This window comes from Heteronotia binoei, chromosome 2 (genome assembly GCF_032191835.1).
Source record: "Heteronotia binoei isolate CCM8104 ecotype False Entrance Well chromosome 2, APGP_CSIRO_Hbin_v1, whole genome shotgun sequence".
Classification (NCBI taxonomy): domain Eukaryota; kingdom Metazoa; phylum Chordata; class Lepidosauria; order Squamata; family Gekkonidae; genus Heteronotia; species Heteronotia binoei.
In genome coordinates, this window is record NC_083224.1 from 89686934 (window position 1) to 89709976 (window position 23043).

At 46.9% G+C, this 23043-nt stretch overlaps 1 protein-coding gene across 4 annotated transcripts in view; it reads left to right on the forward strand.

Annotated features, from left to right (window-relative positions):
- KIF21B (kinesin family member 21B) overlaps positions 1-23043 on the forward strand; it is a 113601-nt gene that overhangs the window by 37058 nt on the left and 53500 nt on the right. For all 4 annotated transcript variants that reach the window (XM_060231566.1, XM_060231567.1, XM_060231564.1 and 1 more), the window contains exons 2-7: positions 4599-4821; positions 6226-6408; positions 10198-10347; positions 20272-20406; positions 20921-21088; positions 22430-22545. In XM_060231566.1, coding sequence (XP_060087549.1) covers positions 4599-4821; positions 6226-6408; positions 10198-10347; positions 20272-20406; positions 20921-21088; positions 22430-22545 — 975 coding nt within the window. The remainder of the gene's footprint in view (positions 1-4598; positions 4822-6225; positions 6409-10197; positions 10348-20271; positions 20407-20920; positions 21089-22429; positions 22546-23043) is intronic.

Genomic DNA, 23043 nt, shown 5'->3' on the forward strand with positions numbered 1-23043 from the left:
TAGATAAAACTGTATTTTTTAAGATACTTGATTGGCACTGTGCATAGAAGTGTGCTCATTCCTGTGAAAGTTGTCTAGTTTAATTTTAAATTAAGAAAATAATTGAAGTTATGCATATATTAATCTGCCTAATTCTTTTCCTGTTAAACTGTGCATTTTCTTCTTCTCTCCTTCTTGCTGCACATTTGAGGGAGGTGTCAGGTGTGATAGTGGGGAAGAGAAAAGCTCTTAGGCAACCAGGCTGTATCCACATTAGTGCTCTGATGCCTAGTCCATCTGCTCATTCTACATTCATAGACTCAGTAAAAGTTCTTTAAAGGTTCATAGCCTGCTGATAGTTCCACTATTCATTTCCCAACTGGTCAGAAATGGCTTCATGGAGGCAGCTTCAGGATAGCACTAATGCTCTTACTGTAGATCTAATGGTCTCTCTTAAGCTCAGTGGCAGGAAAATACATTTGCTGATTGAACCTGACAGGCTCAGGATTTCCCCCCGTTACCAGGGCCTTTTAGCTAGATCAGTTAAATGCTTAACTTTGAAACTGTTCCAGACACTGTACTTGTCCATCTTGAGTTTCTAGTCCTCATATTTACAGAATAAAACAAGAAAATTGAACAAGTTATCCTGGTAAGTGTGCTCCTCATCTTGTCTCTTGTGAGTGAGAAAACCCTAAAGTCTGACTGGCATGCAAGAGAAGCCATGAAAGAAGAGTCCTTCAGAGAATGGTGGATCATTAAACAGCAAGTTAAGGATCTTAATAAACTTTCTTTCCATAGTGTTAATGACTAACAAGCAGTTGCTAAGTGCAGTGCATAGTATGTGAGAATGAATTAAAGCTGTTTTGAGTAGAATTGTGGTAGGATGTATTCTGGTATCTAAAACAAGACTGAGAAGGAGTCAGTGTTGACTAGGAAATAATAAGACAGAATCCTCTCTGTGGGGATCTTCCTGGATCAGAAAAGTCTATACAGTGAGCCTGCCAGAGGAGGCGGGGGAGGCTGGCAAAGCAAAAAATCTCCATCTTGGCCTTGAGGCCATGGCTTTCACTGTAAGATGAGAGCCCATTTGTGCTTTGGATGCCAGCCCAATTGGTTCCCCTCTCTATAAATGTTGGCTTTTGCTGATGAAGCTGAACAGCCAGACCATTGTATGTGTCAGAGTTACTGGAGAAATTGCCTAAGTGGTGTTTTGTATAGTATGTTAGTGTGCTCCCTTTTGGGGTTTCTGTCTCCTCCCTCTCCTGCAGAAATTCAGTTGTCATGGCAATCATGTCATGGGGACTGCTGCTTTTCCATCCTGGCTGACACAGAAGGGACACATGGACTACCAGTCGAGCAGCCTGTCATTTGCATAAAGTGCTCTGTGAAAATTAGTCACAGGATATTCAGCTTGTTGATGCATAGCATATCTCTTGCAAAGGCTGCTGTGAATGTAGCCCTCTGTACATGACTGTTCTGTTTTACATGAATTGGGGGCCTGCCAGCCACACAGTCACCATGTCATATGAATTGGGTAATGTGTGGATTTTCCATGCATGTTCAACTTCTGTTCATATGAACCAGAACCCTGATTTTCCAATGTTCTGGTTTGTATGAATGGAATCTGTATGTGCTTTAAAAATCCCTGTGTTGCCCAGTTCACAAAATATGGTGTGGTGTGGGTCTGTGACAAAGTGGTATAACATCTGCTTTCAATGCAGTCAGTTCTGAGTTCAATTAAAAGTTAGTGGACGATTGAAAGACTTCTACCAGAAAACCTGGGTAACTGCTGCTAGATAGAGTAGTCAGTATTGACCTTGGTGGACCAATAATCTGATTCTGTATAAGGAAATTTTATGTATTTATGTGATATTGCCACATGTATTAGGTGTATCATGGAAATCCACATGCTCCTGACAAGTGTATCCGGCATGCTTCCTGTCTGTGTGATCAGAATGTAATATAAAATCTGTTGTGAGATGTACCAAAGAAGTCTATCACTCTTGCCAAATTGGCTAGAGTTTCAGGTGCATAGTGTACCCCACCTTTCCAAAGACATTATTTAGTGTGTTTGACCCTTAATTTGTGGTCATTTCTTTCGAGACAGCTGAAACACTTAGTTTGCAAACAGTCCTTTGTTGTGGAAAGCCTCTATCTCAGATGTTCTAAGGGAGGGTGATTACATTTGTGTAACAATTGAAATGAAATTTTGCTGAAACACTACAGCTGGGTCCAGACCAGCATATTAAGCTGGCGCATGGACGGGATGTGGGCGGACCAAAAAAGCATGACCAAACATGCATGCCTGCCTCCTGTCCCAATCCTGCCCCCGGGCCATCCCACTCACGTTGCAAAAAGCTACCAATTCAGAAATGGTAGCTTTTTGCAGCATGGCTGGGTTGACCCTTGGGCGGGTTGTGGGTGGGAGTGGGACAGGCGGCAGATGTGTGTGTTTGGTTGCACTTTTTTGGTCCACCCGCATCCCGTCCATGTGCTGGCTCAAAATGCCAGTCTGGACCCAGCCAACTAAACTATTTTTTTTGCATCAGTTACATTTTTTGTTTTGTGGACAACTGGTGAAAGTATGCGTAAGGTGAATGAGTAATCAAGGTTGCAAAAATTTAGAGCAGTGCTGAACTGATACTGTCAGCTCCAAAATGAGCTACAAGGTAATGTCCATTGCAATCGACATGTTTTTCAGGTGGCTGTTTTTTCAAATGGAAGATCAGCCTTTGAAGGGTTCAGCCATCACAGACAAGACAAAACCTGAACAGAACTTTCTTTATGCATTGTCAAGGCATTCATGACATGTTTCAGCTGTGCTGATTTGTGATCCTTCCTCAAAACGCTGATAGCTTTGAAGTCATAGGAATACAAGTCCGCTCTGCAGCGCATTCTCTCTGCATATACACTTTAGATCAAACTCAGTAGTGTCTGTTTGTGCTTAGAGGACCTTGCTAATGGCATATCCACACCATCTCTCAGTGAAGGGAGTATGGCAGATGGTACCACTGTGAGGGTATTAAAACAAGTCCTAGTATGACCTCCCCTTGCCTAATACTCCAGCCCACACACAGCAGGGTTAAGCCTCTGGCCTTTTGGGCAAGTACCAGTTTATATTCTTCCCCTCCCCACCCCCAAAAGGAGGAGAGGGCAAATAAAGGCAGCAGCTTGCATGAAGGACTTGGAATGAAATGAGCCATCAATAGGTCTTTTCTAATGCGGATTTGTGAGGTCCTTGTATTGAATGAATAAAGCCCTTTGTGCCTCTGGCACTCTTGTGTTCACCAAGCTATGACACAACTCAGAAGGGGGACACCTGCCAGGTCATGTTAGTGCCCTTACCAGTTACCTTGTGACTTCTTAAGCCTTGGTTACATACAGTATAATAGCTTAGCTACTTCCATCACTCTGATGCAAAGCTGTCAGTTTGTTCCAGGTGCAGGAGGTCAGGGTGGGATTGGGGGTTAAGCTTTTCAGAATTGGGGTAGAGGGTGATAAGACAGCCTTGTCCTGACAGCCTGATCCTACAGGAGGTATATCCACCCAATCTCTAAACTGTGATTAATTTAGTAACTAGCTGTTGGAGCAATTTGCTTTTTCACATAAATAGACTTTTAAGGCTGTAATGTACTGAGTGACGAGACGGTTTGAAGGCAACATACTTTATTCGGTGGTACATTACAAGAGAGAGAACACGCAGGCCGGGTCCCGCTTATATACATTTCCCGGAACTTCCCCCCAGTCTGACCAGTCCAATCCTGACCAGTCAAACTTCCCGCCACAGATCTTGATGGGCGGGGCGTATAGCGAGCTACATCCGGGGACCCGTGGGTTTGCCTGGGTTGCCTCTGTAGCGATCGCCTTGCGGTACCTTAGCTTATGTTTCAAGACATAAGAAAGGCCAAATTCCAAAGTATTACATTAGGTATGACTAAGACCTTTAACAGTGATTTCTCCCACATTTGATTCAGCAGACACCGCCCCCCCCCCCTCATTGTGCCATGTTATGAACTCCTTTTGAAACCCCCACTGAACATATGAACATATGAAGCTGCCTTATACTGAATCAGACCCTTGGTCCATCAAAGTCAGTATTGTCTTCTCAGACTGGCAGAGGCTCTCCAGGGTCTCAAGCTGAGGTTTTTCACACCTATTTGCCTGGACCCTTTTTTGGAGATGCCAGGGATTGAACCTGGGACCTTCTGCTTCCCAAGCAGATGCTCTACCACTGAGCCACCATCCCTCCCCCAATTTCAACAGTTACTTGTAAACCTATATGGAACCCTGCTGCTCAAGACAATTAAGTCCAAAGCCTTGTTTGGGAACAGAACACTGATGTTATGATTCTCTGAACTTTCAGCTTTGCCTTTATTGCAATATTGTTAAAGCCAGGTGGGATCTCTATAAACAGTAGCTAGAAGAATGAGATGCTAAGTTCTTGCTTGGGTATCAATATGGTGACTGTAGAGTAGATAAAATTTTATGGTTTGGCTGACATCAGAAGCCTCTCTAGCTGCGGTGTTTGTACCATGGAATAACAACTGGTGTGGGATCTCCCTGTTCTCCCCTAAAAGTTGTTTAGGGAATAATTGTCCTCATCTCATTTTGTTTTGCAGGATCCGTCCTCAGATGCCAAAGGAGAAGATCGAAGGATGTCATATCTGCACATCAGTGACACCTGGCGAGCCCCAGGTCCTCCTGGGAAAGGACAAAGCCTTTACCTACGACTTTGTCTTCGATTTGGATACGTGGCAGGAACAGATCTACACAACCTGTGTGAGCAAACTCATCGAAGGCTGCTTCGAGGGTTACAATGCTACCGTGTTGGCATATGGCCAGGTATGGAATTCTTTTGTCCTCGTCTCAATCTTTGTCACGAGCAGAGTCTTTGTTTTATACCCTACTTTTCTCCCCAGTGGTGACCCAAAGTGGCCTCACAACCAGCCTGTGAAGTAGGTTAGGCTGACTGGCCCAAGGTCACCCAGCTAGCTTTCATGGCAGAGTGGGAATTTGAATTCCTAGTCACACAAATTTAGCCTAACCTACCTCACAGGATTGTTGAAGATAGGAGAATGATGTATGCAGCTTTGGGCCTCCATTGGGGAGAAAGTGTGTGTGTGTGTTAAGTGCTGTCAGATTGCTTCTCACCCATGGCAACCCTATGAAATAATGGCCTCCAAAACATTGTATCAACACCTTGCTCAGGTCTTGCAAACTGGCTTCCATGATTGGGTCAATCCATCTCATATTGGGTCTTCCCCCTTTCCTGCTGCCTTGAACCTTTCCTGCCATTATTGTCTTTTCCAGTAACTCTTGTCTCCTCATAAGGTGACCAATTTTGGGAGAAGAGAGTGGTATAAATGAAACAAAGATTACATAAACAACCAAACCCATGTGTCCCAGATCCTAGTCTGGCACTGTAACCACTTCCATAATTTCAGCTATCTGCTGCTTATATCAGACCAAATGATTGTCTTCTGTGGCCCCAGTGGTATTGATGATGAGATTCTGCAAATGTGATAAGAGTTTCTTGTATGAAGTGCCCTTTAATAATTGTTGCATTAATCTTAATTGACCTGGCCTTTATTGACAAATTAATTTTAGTGGTTTCTGTATATCTTATATGAGTAACATATATTTTTATAATTTCTTTAAAAAAAAGTCATTAGCTGCATCTTTATTTGTTTATTTGTTGTACCAGTTCTTCTTCCAAGAGTGCAATTTTGACTTTGCAGTAACCTTTGGAGACAGTCTAAGCTGAGAAACAGTTGCTTGCTCCAGGCCACTCAGTGAATTTTATAGGAAGCAGTGTGAGAATCTGAATGTCACAACTCAGTGCCCCAGGCCTTGGACCACACTGCCAGTCACCAGCCCTCAGGAAGGGCTGGGAGAGAATCTGAAAGGAATGAATTGGATATAAACTGAATACCTTGTAAGATGTTGTTTAAAAGTATTGCACAAATAAATGAAGTAAATGATTCCAAATTACCCTGGATTATCAAGACCTCAATTTTAATTTTAAAATGGTTCACTTTTTAAAAGTATATCTTTTTCCTCAAACAGAATTCTGTCTGTTGGAGTAATCACCAGAGCAGGGTTAGGTGTTTCTGAATTGGAATTACAGAGGGAGACAAGGGGTGTACTGAGCATGGAGACTCAAAGGTGCATTCTGTGTTGCTATGTGACAATGATGTTTTGTTCTTGAGGCATGTTCATAAAACACCTGTGTTGTTCCCTTTCTAGACAGGTGCAGGTAAGACTTATACTATGGGCACTGGCTTTGATATGAGCATTTCTGAAGAGGAGCTTGGCATAATCCCACGGGCCATTACCCACTTGTTTAGTGGCATTGAAGAGCGAAAACGGGCTTCACAGGAACAGGGTGTGCCTGCGCCAGAGTTCAAAGTCAGTGCACAGTTTTTGGAGGTAGGTGCATTGGTGTTTGTGTGAAAATGGGGTTATGGTGATGTGTGAGAACATATAAATGTGCATTTGCCTTCTGCTGAAGAATGGAGGTGGATTTCTCGTTCCAAAAAATGCAGGGGCTGGGCACTGAATGCCATCAGTGATGGTGTAGGGTCAAGTGCAAATTACAGGATGGGCCATGCATCTTTTTATTTTATTTATTTTAAATGATATTTTTATGCCTCCTCTTAAGAGTCCTGCTGAAGGCAGCTTACAATTAAAATAATGTAACAACTTAAAATAAACCAACTAAAAACAGACCTTTGAACATAAACAGCACAAAACTATCCACAAAACAGAGGCAGCCAATAAGATAAAAACCCCTAATTAAAAGCCAATGTAAAAGCACATTTTTGGTTTTATTTATTTCTGTTAATTTATACCCCATTCCTTCCGTGAATGGCTCAGTGCCTAAAAGAAAGTGAAGAAGAGGCTAGGTGAGCCTGAAGGAGGAGGGGGATCCAGAGGTGAGGTGCTGTCAAGGCTGACCCTGCTTTGGTGTAGTCAGGTAACCAAGATTTACCTGGGTTTGATCTCAGTAACTCCTGAAGTAGCACACACCACAAAGCAAAAGAAAGCTTTATTGAAGACATGCAAGAAAAGGTATTAAAAACAAGGCAAGAAGAATATATTGGATTTATACCAACCCGTCACTCAGTCTCAGAGTGGCTTATAATTTCCTTCCTTTCCTCTCCTCACAACACCCTGTGAGGTAGGTGGGGCTGAGAGAGCTGCTCTGAGAAAACTGCTCTTGAGGGAACAGCTCTGAGAGAATTGTGACTGACCCAGTAGCTACATGTGGGGAATCAAATCAATTCTCCCAGACTACAGTCCACTGCTCTTAACCACTGCACCAAACTGGCTCTCAAGTGGCAATGTAAAAGCACAAAAATAGTCCAGTGGCCGTGTAAAAGCACAAAAATAACAGACCTGACTACTTACTTAGGTCCTGCAACAACATAGTTGGTTCTTAGAGAATAGAGTTCCAAAACGTAGTACAGATATCTTCTTGGCAGCAAGGAGGGGTAGGAAGGAAAAAAGTAATGGGTAAGGATTCTTCTCTGTAATGCAGATTATACTTACAGAAAAATGTTGGCCATAACCCCCTGACCTCCTCAGCCAATAACTTGGCAGTATCAGTGGAACAGTTCTGCATTGTAAAGCAGAGATATTCTGCCATGCTTTTGGTTGAGGACAGCAGTGGGTTCCACCTTGTCTGGCACCCGTTTTCCTGCCTCCCCCCCATGAGGCAGTGGCACAATCTAAAGTCTCTAGCACCATCTGAAAATGTTTTGTGTATTATTTCTTGGTTTTTAATTGTTTTACTAATTTATGTATGTGTTTTATTGTTGTTCACTGCCTTGAGTGTTGTTTGCATAGGTGGTCTAAAAAGTTTAATTTATAAACAAATAGACAAACTTTCTAGGGTGCAAGTGAGCTCCCCTCACATACCAGATTCACATCTGAACTGTGTGAGCTAGTTAACAAATCTGAGTAGATGATCTTGGCAAATAACTGCCAGCATGGGGTGGGGGTGGCTGACACCTGCAGAGAACCTAAAACTTACCTGGAAGAATCTTTTAAAATGGCTTCTATCTTGAAAGGTACCACCACAGAAAATGTTCTGTTTCTCGTTGCCACATACCTTCCCTCTGAAGAGGAGGCACAGAGAGCAGAGCTTGAGAAGCAGATCTAAATTGGCGAACTGGGCAGTATGAGAGGAGACAGTCTTTCAGATACCCTGGTCCCAAACTGTTTAGGGCCTTAAAGATAAAAACCAGCACTTTGAATTGCACCTAGATATAGATGGGTAACCAGTGCAGAAGTTTCAGCACAGGGATAATATCACCTCTGTACTCAAGCCCTGACAATAGCCTGGGTGCCACATTTTGGACCAAATGCACCATTTGCAAAGGTTGCTTCAGTATGCAAAGGAAGTCTGAGAACTAGGGGGCACAATTAAAACTTCTAGTGGCAATTTCGAAGACTCCATTAAGGATACCTCTTCTCTTTGGGCATGATGGAGCATTTTCTTGGTGAATTCCATCTGATTCAGTCACTGATCCATAGATCAATCATGAAGGAGACTTGCTTCTTTTCTTAGTTCTTGCTGGGGTTAGCAGACCAGACCCATTTGAGATGTTTTGAAATGGAGCTCCTGGATCTCTTTTAGTCTGTAAAAGCTAAATGACAGCCATGTGGACCCAGACTCAGATTGAGGCCATAGAGATAGTTTGGGTTAACCCTGTCTTCTCTACATGGCAACTAACTGAGCCCCTCTGCTGTTATTGACCTGTAAAGGAATAAGAAAACCACTTGTATTTTTTAAAGAAAATATTTTACTTCATTTATATCCTGCCTTTCTCCCCAGTGGGGACCCAACACGACTTACAATCAGGGGTGTCAAACATGAGGCTGGGGGACAAATCAGGCCCCCGAGCAGCTGTCTGTCATCTGCTTCCTTCTCCCTCTCTCTTGCTTCCTTCTGCATCTCAGCTTGCTTTGCCAGGCTTGCTCAATTGCACAGGAGCTACAGAGCAAAGCCTCTATTTTCTCCATTGACTGAGGCTTCTCCCTAGGAATAGAAGGGAAGAGGAATAGCTTGCTTTGCCTGGCTCTCTCAATTGCACAACAGAGCTACTGAGTCAAGCTTCTCTTCTATTGGTTGAGACTCCTCCCCCTCCTGGTACCCTGGGGAAGGAAGGAAGGAAAGAGCCAGAGTTTCCTTCACCCAGTTCACTGGATTGCATGGGAGAGATACAAAGAAAGCACCATTAAGACCAGCAAGTTCTAATGTTCTTAAAAGGCTTTTAAAAAAATCTTTGACTGATTTCACACTAGGCTTGCTCCGGGTGGACACTAGGCGCACCAACTCGCAGGTCCAGGGCAGCTTGTGCAAAAACAGACAGAAGCGCCGGGGGCAAAAGGGCTCTCCACCTGGAACAAGCCCTAGTGCGAAATCAGTCACAGTGTTTGTCTGCATCCTTTATAAAGTTTATATCTCCGCTACCTGGCATTATATTTTATGACATAAATGGCCCGACAAGGTCTCATTTATGTTGGATCTGGCCCTCATAACAAATGAGTTTGACACCCCTGACTTACATCATTCCTTCTCCTCCATTTACTCCTTACAACAACCCTATGAGATAGATTAGGCTGAGAGTGTGTTGTCAGGAATAATGGGAAAGGGAATAATGATAACAATTCCTATTAATAGGGGGGTTTTGGTAGTTTTTGTATTTGTGTGTGTGTGTGTGTGTATCTGTACCTGGAAGTCATGTTGACCTCTGGTGGCTGACCCCCTATTGGGGACCTGGAGAATATTCAGAGGTGGCTGAATGAACCCTGTTCCTGTTCTTCCGACTGCTGGTATTTCAAGGACAGTCTCCCATCCCAGTACTTGCCAGAATCAACCCTGCTTTGCTTCTAAGATCTGACGAGATTGAGCTTGCCTAGGCTATCCAGGTCAGGGCCATGTTAACAGATATTTTGTAACCCAAGATGTACCTGTTTTTGAGCCATTTATTTCAGTTAAGAATCTAGAATTTTTGTAACACAACTGTAGACTTGTTAATTCCCACACAGCCTTTGCTGTTGTAGTCACCAGTGGTAGTATTAGCCCTGCGTTAATCTTCAAGGCATTCTCAGTGCCAAAGGACTTACTCACTATAATAGTTCTGTAGTGGTGAACTCTTTGATAATCAAACAACCTTATGTCAAATCATTTTGGTTTGTGTTTTTGCTCAGCTGTACAATGAAGAGATCCTGGATCTTTTTGATAGCACACGGGACCCTGACTCCCGCCACCGGAAATCAAACATCAAAATACATGAGGATGCCAGTGGTGGTATCTACACTACTGGTGTCACATCTCGTCTCATTGGCTCGCAGGACGAGGTGGGTGACTTCATTCTTTATACATATTATTTTACCTTTCTACTTCATTAGTCTGAAGTAGCCACTGCCTCCCAACTCTGTGCTCACAATAATCTGTCTTCACCCTTAAACATGCATCTACAAGATCTTTCTTCATCCTTAAACATAAACTACAAGATGGTGTCCAGCATGGAGCAATGAGCAAATGCTCCTCCGATTTCTACTCACAACTATGGGATTTGAATTGATTGTTGGTGAGCTGACCTGGCCTTGGTGTCTGTTGTACTTAGACGACCAGTGTGTAGGTCCTGGGATATGCTTGGAGCTGTCGCTGACAATATGCTGGGTCTGGGAGTGATTTTCTATGCTTCGGCGTGTCTGCCAGCTTGTCTGCCAATTTTCAAAGAGAGCATCTGCACTGCCATGGTCTGTCTTGAGACAACTGTGGCACCCCTTCTACCTTCCACAGCTTGTACTGAACCAGCAATGGGGGACCTGCCAGCAACCTTCCTCAGATTGTGCAGGGTCTCTCCTCTATCTTCAGCAGCTTCCGTTGAGGTAACACTTTTTTCAGCCTGTGCTGAACTGGCAAGCCGTGACCTGACTTTCAACCAACTTGTGGCAGTTTCCTCCCTCCCTGTAGAGTAGAGTGTTTTCTCCACTCTACTCCAAGCGCATTTACCATCTTGCCTTTGGCTTGTGTTTGGGATTGGTAGTGAAGGCAGAAACAACAACCTCATCATGGTTGGAAACTTGCAGACTCCGCAGTTCCTCTGACAGGCTATGCAGTAGCACTGGATGATTGTCACAGCCTTTTCAGACTGACTGTGTTTCCTTGCAGGCTCTTCCCTATGTTCCATAGATGATTGAATGTGCCCAGACACTGTTTCAGTGTTTTCCGTCCAGTGGAGGAAGGGATGAGGAGATGGACTTGGTTACCTTTTTAGCCCTTTAGTCAATGCTGGGCTGATCCAGATGGTCCTGGATTTGAGGATTTTAAACCAAGGGAGAAGGAGCCTAACCTACTGTAGACTATCTTGGGTGTAAATTTGTATGGAATAGATGCTAGTTAGAAATTATTCCTACCCCTGTTGATTGGTTTAGTTAGCTGAGATTTTTGCTTGCTGAGTGGTGGAGGGGCAGCAAGTGGGTGGTTTGGGTGGGAAGGCAATTGTAGCTATTGCCATAGACTGAATTTCTTGAAGTTGTGATTGCTAGATTAATTTAGCTCTGTAGCCTTCAGGCTTGGTGCAGGTCTGAGTAGGACTTTGGTTCTGGAAGACCTGCAGGAGGGGCCATGTAAGGGCTGGAGATTCTAGTCATTATGGGACAAGGATGAAGAAGAATTGCAGATTTATACCTCGCTCTTCTCTCTGAATCAGAGACTCAGAGCGGCTTACAATCTCCTTTATCTTCTCCCCCACAACAGACACCCTGTGAGGTGGGTGGGGCTGAGAGGGCTCTCACAGCAGCTGCCCTTTCAAGGACAACCTCTGCCAGAGCTATGGCTAACCCAAGGCCATTCCAGCAGATGCAAGTGGAGGAGTGGGGAATCTAACCTGGTTCTCCCAGATAAGAGTCCACGCACTTAACCACTACACCAAACTGGCTCTGTAGCCTTCAGGCTTATTTTACCTTTCTACTTCATTAGCCTGGAGTAGCCACCACGTTCCAACTCTGTGCTCACAATAATCTGTCTTCACCCTTAAACATGCATCTACAAGATCTCTCTTCACCCTTAAACATAAACTACAAGATGGTGTCCAGCATGGAGCATTGAGCAAATGCTCCTCCGATTTCTACTCACAGCTATGGGATCTGAATTGATTGTTGGTGAGCTGACCTGGCCTTGGTGTCTGTTGTACTTAGACAACCAGCATAGAAAAGGATGATATAGCAGTGGGTTGAAAAGGAGACAGAGATGCTCAGTTTCCTTCTTGTCTTTGTCCCATCACGAGGAATGTTGATTGTGGGGTTAGGGAACAGTATCTTCCAACATTGGTGTTTTGTAATGCCAGGTCCATAAATAATGACCTGCACCTTTCAAGAGGCAAAAAATGGACCTGGCTTGTGTGACCAAGACTTGGGTAAGGGAGGACAAAACTGTCACCTTGAACCAACTCCCCCCCACCCGGGTTCTCAATCCTTCACCAATCTTGTATCTTAGGGTGGGGGGCATGGCATTGCTCATCCGGGAGTCTTTCTCCTTTAGGGCACCCCCCAGCCCCAAAATTGCTGGCCTTGATTGTGTTGGCCTAGTGTGGGAGGCAAAGGAAAGTTTGGGTATCTGACTGGTGCACTGACTACCTAATGCACTTGCAGATACCCTGTTGGGTCTGGTAGAAGCTGTCTCTGCTTGGGCATTGGAATACCACAGACTACTTATTCTGGGGGACTTTAATGTTCATGTTGATGAGATAGACTTCTCTCAGACTAAGGAACTGATGCTATCCATCGTAGCACTGGAACTTTCCCAATTTGTAGTAACACCCCCCCCCCCAGGTGGGCCACACACTGGATCTTATCTTTGAGATGAGGGTAGAGGTGAGTCAAATACATACTGACATAGTGCTGTGGTCTGACCATTTTGCCCTTAAGGCCTGGATGTGCATTCCAAACCTTCCTTGTTTAGGCGGCAAGCAAATTTATGCTTGCCTGTGGAGACTTATGGGTCCTGATGGATTCTGGAATGCTCTGTGGGACCCGATACCCTCTGCCAATCCACTTGATGCACTGGTGGGAGACTGGAATAGTTGACTCTCTGAAGCCATTGATACAGTTGCCCCCAGGACCCTCTTTGGCCCCATTCCAAACTAGCTCTGTGCTATACACTGGAGCTACAGCAAATGAAATGGGAACTGAGATGTCTAGAGTGAAGGTGGTGGTGTACTCGCAACAAAGTGACTAGAGCATCTTATAGTTGTTTATGAGAACCTATGAGGTGGCAATGAAGTCTGCAAAGAAAGACTACTATGCGGCTGTCATTGCATTGGCAAGCTCTTGCCTGGCAGTTATTCAGAACAATTTAATCATCAGGTTAAGTGTGCGGACTCTTATCTGGGAGAACCGGGTTTGATTCCCCACTCCTCCACTTTCAGCTGCTGGAATGGATTTGAGTCAGCCATAGCTCTGGCAGAGCTTGTCCTTAAAAGGGCAGCTGCTGTGAGAGTCCTCTCAGCCTCATCCACCTCACAGGGTGTCTGTTGTCGGGGAGGAAGATGAAGGAGATTGTGAGCCACTCTGAGATTCAGAGTGGAGTGTGGGATATAAATCCAATATCATCATCATCAAGGCAAGCAAAATATCGAATTGGACATTGGTTGCAAGGCTTTTGCGAGCCATTTCACCAATAAAGTCTTGTTGCTCTGCTGAGACTTCCCCACCACAGTTAAAACAATAAGCAGAACTGGAAACTCCTTGGCCATCTTCTGGCCCTATAATGGACACATTTAGCCACCTTTCTCAGGAAGAGGTTGACAGGACCCTTGTGGCTGTGAGGTCCACCACTTGCTTCCTTGATCTGTGCCCTTCTTGGCTGGTGAAAGCCTATGGAGACATGGTTTGTGCCACCTGTCTGAGATTGTTAATCAATCCCTGTTTCTGGGTTTTTTCCCAGGGGAGTTGAAGAGGGTGGTAATGTGTCTGCTCTTCAAGAATCTTTAGACCTGATGGTCCTGGTCATCTTCTGCCCAGTGTCTAACCTACCATTCCTGGGTAAGGTAGTTGAGAGAGTGGTGGCCAAATAGCTTCAGGTTTACCTGGAGGATGCATCTATTCTAAATCCCTTCCAGTCAGGATTCCATCCTGGTCATGGGACTGAGACAGCTTTGGTCACCCTTACAGATGACCTTCAGAAACAACTGGACTGAGGTGGGTTGGCGCTGCTGTTACTCTTGGATCTTACAGCAGTGTTCTATATGGTTGATCATGATCTCTTGACCCATCGTCTTGCCGATGTGGGGATTCTGGGGACTGCCTTGAAGTGGTTTTCCTCCTTTCTTCAAGGTTGGAGACAGAGAGTGGCACTGGGGGAGAGGGTATCCCCATTGAGGGTATTCCCAGTGAGTTGCAGGATCTCTCAGGGAGTGATCCTCTCCCAGTGCTATTTAACATCTGTATACGCCCTCTTGTACAGCTGATCTGGGAGTTTGGGCCTGGGTGTCATTAATATGCGGATGACAACCAGCTATATCTGTTGCCGGCCAGACTCAGCCCCAGACATCTTGGACTGGGCATTGGGGGCCCTGGCTGGTTGGTTGAGGCAGAGTCATCTGAAATTGAATCCATTGAAAATGGAGGTCCTGTACCTGAGTCTTCGGGACTTGAGAAAGGAAATTCGGCTCTTAGCTTGGAGAAGGTATCCTTGGTGTCTGTGTCCAGGGTCTGGAGCCTAGGTGTGATACTGGATGCCACCTTGTCTATGGAGGCCCACATTACAGCTGCTGCCAAATCAGCCTTTTCCCATCTTCAGCAGGCCTGGCAGCTGGTTCCCTACCTTTCTTCTCGTGGCTTGGCCACAGTGATCCACACAACAGTCACTTCCAGATTAGACTATTGCAGTTTGCTCTACGCAGGCCTACCCTTTTGCCAGACTTGGAAGTTACAGCTGATGATGTAGTCCAGTTCGGGATCGACGTCGGGACTCGCATCGGGATCGGTCATCGAGCAGCCGCTCTCCTCGCCACAAAAGGAGGGATCCTTCTCCACACCGGCCAGTGTCGCAGATTCCATGGGATCAGCGCCAGTGGCAGTATCTCTATGGTGCCTACCCGATGCAGCCCCCCTTTCCCTTGCTGCCACCGAGACAGATGGACTGGGACCAGATGTCGGAGACCTCCTACCGGTCTTGGATGTCGTGTAGAACCCCACGGCGCGCCCCTTCGGCTTCGCTATCGAAACCGCCCGAGGTCGAGTGTCGTGATCGGCATCGAGAGTCGGATCAGCCCGTTTCTCCGGACAAGTCATGGGCCACGCCGCCAGGCCCGGCGTTACCACCCCTGCATCAACCCTCGGAGCCGTCAGAGTCGCCTGGAGCGTCTCCTAGGTCCTTGAGAGTGTCTTCCCCTGAAGAGCAAGGGGCTTCCTCCGCTGGTGAACCTTCTCCACCGTGTAAGACCACAGAGGAGCAGCCTATCTCCCCATCTGAGGACCTCAAGTCCTACGGCGAACTTATTAAGAGGATGGCGCAGGCGTTATCCTTGCCCACCGTTCAGCCTCAGCCCGTGGTCACGGACAATGTCTTTGACATTGTCCAAAGGGACACTTCGACAGCGGTTGCCCTACCCATCACCAATGTGATGTTACACACGGCAAAGTCATCCTGGGACAAACCTGCGTCCACGGCGGTATCATCGCGCCGGCTGGACCACATCTACCGTCTGCAAGAAAGCACTGCTGAGTTTTTGTACATGCACCCTAAGCCCAACTCAGTTGTAGTATCATCCTCCTCTAAGGCGAAGAAGACGCATTCCACGCCCCCTGACAAGGAGGGCCGTAAGCTGGACGCTATGGGGCGGAGGTTGTACTCAATGGGGTCTCTTGGGGTCAAAATAGCGAATTACTCAGCCTGCATGGGCAGGTACCAATATGCCTTGTGGGACCAGATCTCTCCCATTCTGAACACTCTGCTGGAACAGAGTAGAATGGCTTTGAAGAAGCTCCAGAAGGAGGGGATGGCTCTTGCTAAGCAGCAGCTGAACTCTGCAAAGCATTCGAGCGATGCCTGTGCCAAGACTTTGACAACGGCCATATCCTTGCGGCAGCACTCCTGGTTGCGGTCCACTGCTCTGCAACCTGATATGCAGGCTTATATTGAGGACCTTCCGTTTGACAGCACAGGCCTCTTCAGTGCAACTACAGACTTGGTCCTTCAGGAGATGGACAAGAGTATTAAAACTTCTAGGAACTTGGGGGTTTCCACATCTCGCCCTCCAGCAAAGCGCCAGTGGCCTCGGCAGTGGCAGAAGAAGCCCTACTCTAAATCTCCGGAGTGTCCATGGCGTCCGAAGTCGGCAGCCACGTTTTCGAGGCCGCAATACCAGGTTAAACAAAAGTATTCTCCATCTTCTGCCCAGTCCTCCAGGCACAAGGGCCCCAAGCAGCACAAGCAGGGCCTTTGAATCTCCACCACCCGCACGCCCCCATGCGGACACGGACTCTATTCGCCTATCCAGTTTCCTCCCGGCTTGGTCCCGTATTACATCAGACCAGTGGGTCTTGTCGATAATTCAATGGGGGTACGAGATAGAATTCTTTCAGTACCCTCCTACCCCGATGTTTGCTTACACCTCACCCTCCCCAGCCCTTCGGGAGGAGGTCCAGTCCCTCCTCCTCAAGCACGCTATCGAAGAGGTTCCGAAGGACCAACATGGCCGTGGGTTCTACTCCCGCTATTTTGCTGTCCCAAAGAAGGATGGCGGCCTGGCCCGATTATGGACCTTCAGGCCCTCACCGTGTTCATTCGGTACAACAAATTTCGATGACCTCGCTGCCCTGCATCCTCCCGCTTCTGGACCATGGGGAATGGATGGCCACTCTAGATCTGAAAGACGCTTATTTCCATGTCTCCATCCACCCCCAACACCGGAAGTTCCTGCGCTTCGTGATCGAGGACGCCCACTTCCAGTACAGAGCCTTGCTCTTTGGCCTTTCTACAGCAGCGAGAGTGTTTACGAAAACGATGGTCGTTATTGCCGCCCATCTGAGGCTGAAGGGAATCTCCCTATTTCCGTACATAGACGACTAGCTGCTAGTAGTGGGATCAAGGAAGGCTCTGCTTCAGCACATCGACATCATTCTCACCCTTCTGGCCGAGTTGGGGCTTCAGGTCAACTGGAAGAAATCACACCTTCAGCCGTCGCAGAGAGTGCAGTTCATCGGAGCGGTGCTGGACACCGAGGCCTGCAGGGCATTCCTCCCTCTGGATCGAGTGGACGCCATCGTCCGAGCGGTTCGCTCCCTCCAACAGACTCCATCGGTTCCCGCCTGCTGGATTCAGCGGCTACTGGGACTCATCTCAGCCACCACCTCAGTTGTGACGTTTGCGAGGCTTTGCATGCGACCACTCCAACTGTGGTGCCTCAAGGAGTTCCGCTGCAACTTCAACTCCCCGAATCGGTTCCTGACTGTCCCTCCGGAGGTGTTGGCGGATCTCGAGTGGTGGGGACAAGAGCACAACTTGACGGAGGGCGTGCCCTTCCACAGACCGCAGCCATCCGTTACGATCACGACGGATGCGTCCCTTTGGATGTGGGGCGCACATGCGATGGGACTTTGTGTAGGGGACCGGTGGCCTGCCCATCAGGCCCTTCAGCACATCAACTTCTTAGAGCTGCTGGCCATTTTTCATGCTGTCCAGTCCTTCCAGGCACTCATCAAGGGCAGGTCGGTGGCAGTCCTAACGGACAATACTACGGCCATGGCATATATAAACCGTCAAGAGGGCACGGTGTCCCACAGACTCTGCTGGCTGGCAATGACGATTTGGGAAACGTGCGTGGCTCTGGGGACGTGGCTGCTCGCGACCCACCTCCCGGGGGTCCAGAATACCCAAGCGGATTTTCTCAGCAGGGGGGGAGCATCGCTCCACGAGTGGGAGCTCAACTGGAAGTTCCTGCAACCTGTGTTCCACCCGTGGGGAGCGCCTACGCTAGACGTATTCGCGACCCGAGACAACAGAAAGTGCGAGTCGTTCTGCACCAGGGGTGGTGCGGACCCCATGTCTCTGGGGGACGGTCTCCTCGTTCCATGGACTCACCACAGGGTGTATCTTTTTCCCCCTCTGTCCCTGATCACCAGGGTGGTGCAAAAGATTCTGAGAGAGAAGCCGGTAGGCATCCTGGTGACGCCATGGTGGCCAAGGCAGCAGTGGTTCCCGATGGTCCTGCATCTTGCCAACGGGACGTTCCACCACTTCCCGCAGGCTCCAGATCTGCTGTCGCATCGGGGGCAGGTTGTGCACCATGATGTGCCCCACCTGAAGTTAACGGCGTGGCGTCTGGACGCTCACAGTTGTCGGAGAGAGCTCGGTTTGTGATTTTGAGCAGTAGAAAGCCCTCTACGCGGAAGTTGTACTCCTACAAATGGTCGAAGTTTGCCCAATTCTCTGTAACCGAGGGGCTGGAGCCGCGGACGGCGGGCCTGCCTTGCAGTCTTCAATTTTTTGCTGTCCCTGCTGGATCGGGGTCTTGCAGTATCCTCGGTGAGGGTGTACTTGGCGGCCATTTCGAGTGAGCATTCCTAGATTGAGGGGTGCTCGGTTTTCACCCATCCAGAGACTAAGAGGTTCCTCAAGGGTATCGCTCGGCTGTATCCAGCGGTGCGGGTGCCCGCGCCGGCCTGGGACTTGCCCTTAGTGCTTAAGGCGTTGGTGGGCAAGCCATTTGAGCCTATGGCTACTTGTTCGCTCCAGCTGCTGGCGTGGAAGACAGCACTCCTGGTGGCGGTTACATCGGCCAGGCGAGTGGGTGAGCTGGTGGCGCTGAGGTGTGACGCCCCGTATCTCTGCTTCTCCCCTGAGGGTGTAGTGCTTCGCCCTGACGTCACTTTCCTGCCTAAGGTGATCTCCTCCTTTCATCTGAATGCTGAGATCAACTTACCTGTGTACTTTCCGAACCCAACGACAGAGGCCGAGCGGAGGCTGCACGCCCTGGACGTGAGGCGGGCGTTAGCGTTCTACCTGCACCGCACGAAGACCCTCCGATGGGATTCGCGGCTCTTCGTGTCCTATGCGGCACCCTCTCTGGGTCGAAGGATTTCATCCCAGCGGCTGTCCAAGTGGATAATGGACACCATTCAGCTGTGTTATCTTCTGCATAAGAAGCCACTCCCTGGGCCACTGTGGGCCCATTCCACGTGTGCGATGGCGACTTTGGCAGCGTTCATGAAGGGTGTACCGCTGCAGGACATTTGCAAGGCTGCCACCTGGGCATCAGCGCATACCTTCGTGTCGCATTATGCGCTAGACATGGGGCGGCGTCAGGATTCTGCAGTGGGCCGTGCTGTTCTCCAGTCTGTCTCTTGCTGATGGACCGTGGCGCCCTCCTCCAGGTAGGACCTTGGCTTCCTAGTCTCCATTGGTGTGATGCACAGAGACCACGAAGAAGATAAACAGGTTTCCTACCTGTAACTGATGATCTTCGAGTGGTCATCTGTGCAGTCACACTACCCGCCCTCCTTCCCCTCCACTGCCGGTCCATCTGTGGTGGGTTTACGCAGCGGTCAGAAGGAACTGGCAGGATGTCCGCTCCCGTCCCAGCGAGCATGCGCAGTGGGGAGTCTGCGCGTGCGTGCGCTGCGATAGGGGCGCGGAAATCCGCAGCTTTGAAGTTTACCGATCAGGGCCGGCGCCTCTCCCCATTGGTGTGACTGCACAGATGACCACTCGAAGATCATCAGTTACAGGTAGGAAACCTGTTTTTTTAAATAAACAATAATACAGAAACCCTGAATTTTCTGCAATCACCTCCCCATCTTTTTTAAAATTCTTAAATGTATTGCCCCCTTTTTTATATATGCCAGTCAATATTTTTTGTATTTTGTATGGTTAAGGAGTACAGAATTTTCCAAATTGTTTTCCTGTAGAGGGAGTAGTAGTCTGGGGTATGATTATTGGATGGACAAACAGGCACTGAGGGGAGGATGAAATAAAGCCTTCTTCTTTCTCCTTTCCCTGTCCATTCTTCCATTTTGCTACTGTAGCCTCCAAGGCATCATTTCATTAGAAACATGAGAAATAGACATTCAGTTGTATGTCCCATCTACTTTAGTCCGGATTGTTATGGCCTTGTATGTGCCTGTGTAGAGGGATGATTTTTGCAAGAGTCAGTGATGCAATAGTGTCAAAAAAAAGTAATACTGCAGCCTGTTCAAGTGAGGTTAGGAAATTCATTTGTATATGTTTTGCTTAGCATGTTGGTAGAAAATATGTGCCTTCTGTCATTTCAGCTGATTCAGTGCCTGAAGCAGGGAGCTCTATCCCGAACCACAGCCAGCACCCAGATGAATGTCCAGAGCTCTCGGTCCCATGCGATCTTCACCATCTACCTTTGCCAAATGCGAGTGTGCTCTCCTGTGCACTTGGTAAGGGCATAAGAGAGGATTATCTTCTCTCCCTTATTTGTGAGGGGTGGAAGACTCTCAGGAAATGGTGATACAATGAGACCTTTGGGACAATTGGGTTTGATTGTGTGCAGGCCTTTTTTGTAGCAGGAATTCCTTTGCATATTAGGCCACACCCTCCCAATGTAGCCAATCCTCCTGGAGCTTACAGTAGGCCCTGTACTAAGAGCCCAGTAAGCTCCAGGAGGATTGGCTACATCGGGGGGGTGTGGCCTACTATGCATAGGAGTTCCTGCTAAAAAAAAAGCCCTGGGTGTGTGTGTATGTGTGCATTTCACTAGAATAAGAGATCTTGCCTTAGCGTCTTCTTCAGAACAGGCAGTAGGAATTCACTTCAGGGCTTTTAAAGTCAGGTGCAGGTGGGAATTCTGTGGTCACACTTTCTGATCTGTGACAAAACATCTGCCTGTGCAGTACAATATAATTCTGGCAAAATCAACGAGAGTTGATTATTTTTTTTTTGTTTGGATTCCAGGTGAACGGAGAGACAAGCAGCCTCCTTGAGGGATCTCAACCTACTAGCGAGTATGAGACACGAACTGCCAAATTCCACTTTGTTGACCTGGCTGGCTCAGAGAGGTTGAAACGGACCGGAGCTACAGGCGAGAGAGCCAAAGAAGGGATCTCCATCAACTGTGGCTTGGTATAGCATTTGGGGCCTTCATTATAGAGATGAGTCAGAACTGGGTGTGGGGACAGGTGCCTGACCAGTTCTCATCTCAGATGCTTAGTGTTTTTAAGTCTCCTCAAACTCTGGCTGATCTAATAGTAAATTCACATGCATTCAGAGATCATGATACACCATAGCTGGATTGAAGCATGGCTTGTGCAACAAACTCTGGGAAATCTATTAGATATAAACAACAAATTTCAGTTTATGTGCTTTCTTGCTTCTCCTGCCTCCAGGCAAGGAAGACATCCTCCTTATGCTGCTGCCTTTAACCATGTGACTGCAAGGGACAATGTTATTCAATAAACTGGTTTGTGAATTCCAGTACCATAACAAAGCATCTGTGGTTAACAAACCAGCAGCTGGCCATAGTTTAAAATTTCAGCTTGATGCACAACAAACCCCATTCAGAGGTCAAAACTAACCCGGTTTGATCAAATCATGGTTTATAAATTATTTCTCTGAATGCAGCCTGATCATTGAGCTCTCTGCCATAGCATGCAGTCTGTAGGAAACAGGATTATTTGTGTGCAAATGTATGTTGCTGATGGTGGCCAAAGTTCTGTCTAAAACAACTGCAGTAAAGGTATTTTGAATACTGAAATGGGACTATAATTTGACTTTCACTCAGTGGCACTGGCATTTAAATCAAGGGACATTTCATACATAATCATTCCTTTCCAGGTGCAAACACATGTATCATTCAAGTATGTTTATTATGGGGACATGGCATTGAGTATGTCTTCCTGTTGTGTATCCAGCTTTCAACATCAACAAATGTGCAATCAGGTTATTCATGAATATCCTGAGAATGATAAATTGAGATTATTCCATCTTGGTTGCAAAACAGGGGAATAATAAAATATCAAAGGGAGAACAGCATTGATGGAGAACTGAAGATCATGAAAAGAATTCTAATCTATTTTAACGGACGTTTTCATAATTTAAGATTTTATCTATAATCATAAGGGCTAATAATATATATGAGAGTTGAATGGGTGTGTTAGTAAAGCTATGGATTCCATTCAATCATGGTAATACAGGAAGCCCGTTTCCATACTTGTTTGACATATGGTACATCCTTGTTCTGGAAGACTGGTGGTTTTTACCAGCTTGATCTTGTCCTGAGCAAAAAAAGACCCACTTCCAAAGCAAGAAAGGCTTCAGTATCATCCATGCAGAGATATGTCATCAATCATAAAAATGGAAGTTTAGAGCTGTGGCAACTTTTCTGTGAAGACTGTCTGGTTTCAAAATAAAGGGGATGAGGATTGTTTTCAATCTTATGTACTGATATGCCCATTCCCTTGGCAGTTAGCACTTGGAAATGTCATCAGTGCCCTTGGGGATCAGAGCAAGAAGGCCTTGCATGTGCCCTACCGAGATTCAAAGTTGACCCGGCTCCTGCAGGACTCTCTTGGTGGCAACAGGTAATGGGAAGAGATCTAGTATCACAGAAGTGCTTGTGTGGGGTTGCAGGCATTAGAGGTTACAGGTGAGAAAGTGGTCTAGGTAGTGTGTTATGGCTGACATTCCCATTAACAGTGGCTTGACTAATTAGAGGCCCTGCAACTAAACCCCAGCATATCTCCAAGAAGAAGTATAATTTTATACATAAATCCTGGGCTTTGTTTTCCCCCCTCTCTCTCCTCAAGTTCAAAATACAATTATTGGCTTCTGTAGAACTGGTGCTTACATAAGAGATCTAAGCTGTTTTTTATCCAGGACTTGGCAGCTGACCCTCCTAATAATGGATCATTATGATCTCCTCTTTGCCCCCCAGTTTGTTTCTTCAACAACCACCCCTCTTGCTGTTATGTTCTCTATCTAGTTTGACACATCCTTTATCATTTGGGATCCTCCGCCTCCTGCTAAGCAGAAAAATTGGGAATTTGCCCAAAGCAAATTTGCCCAAAGCAAAGGAGCTG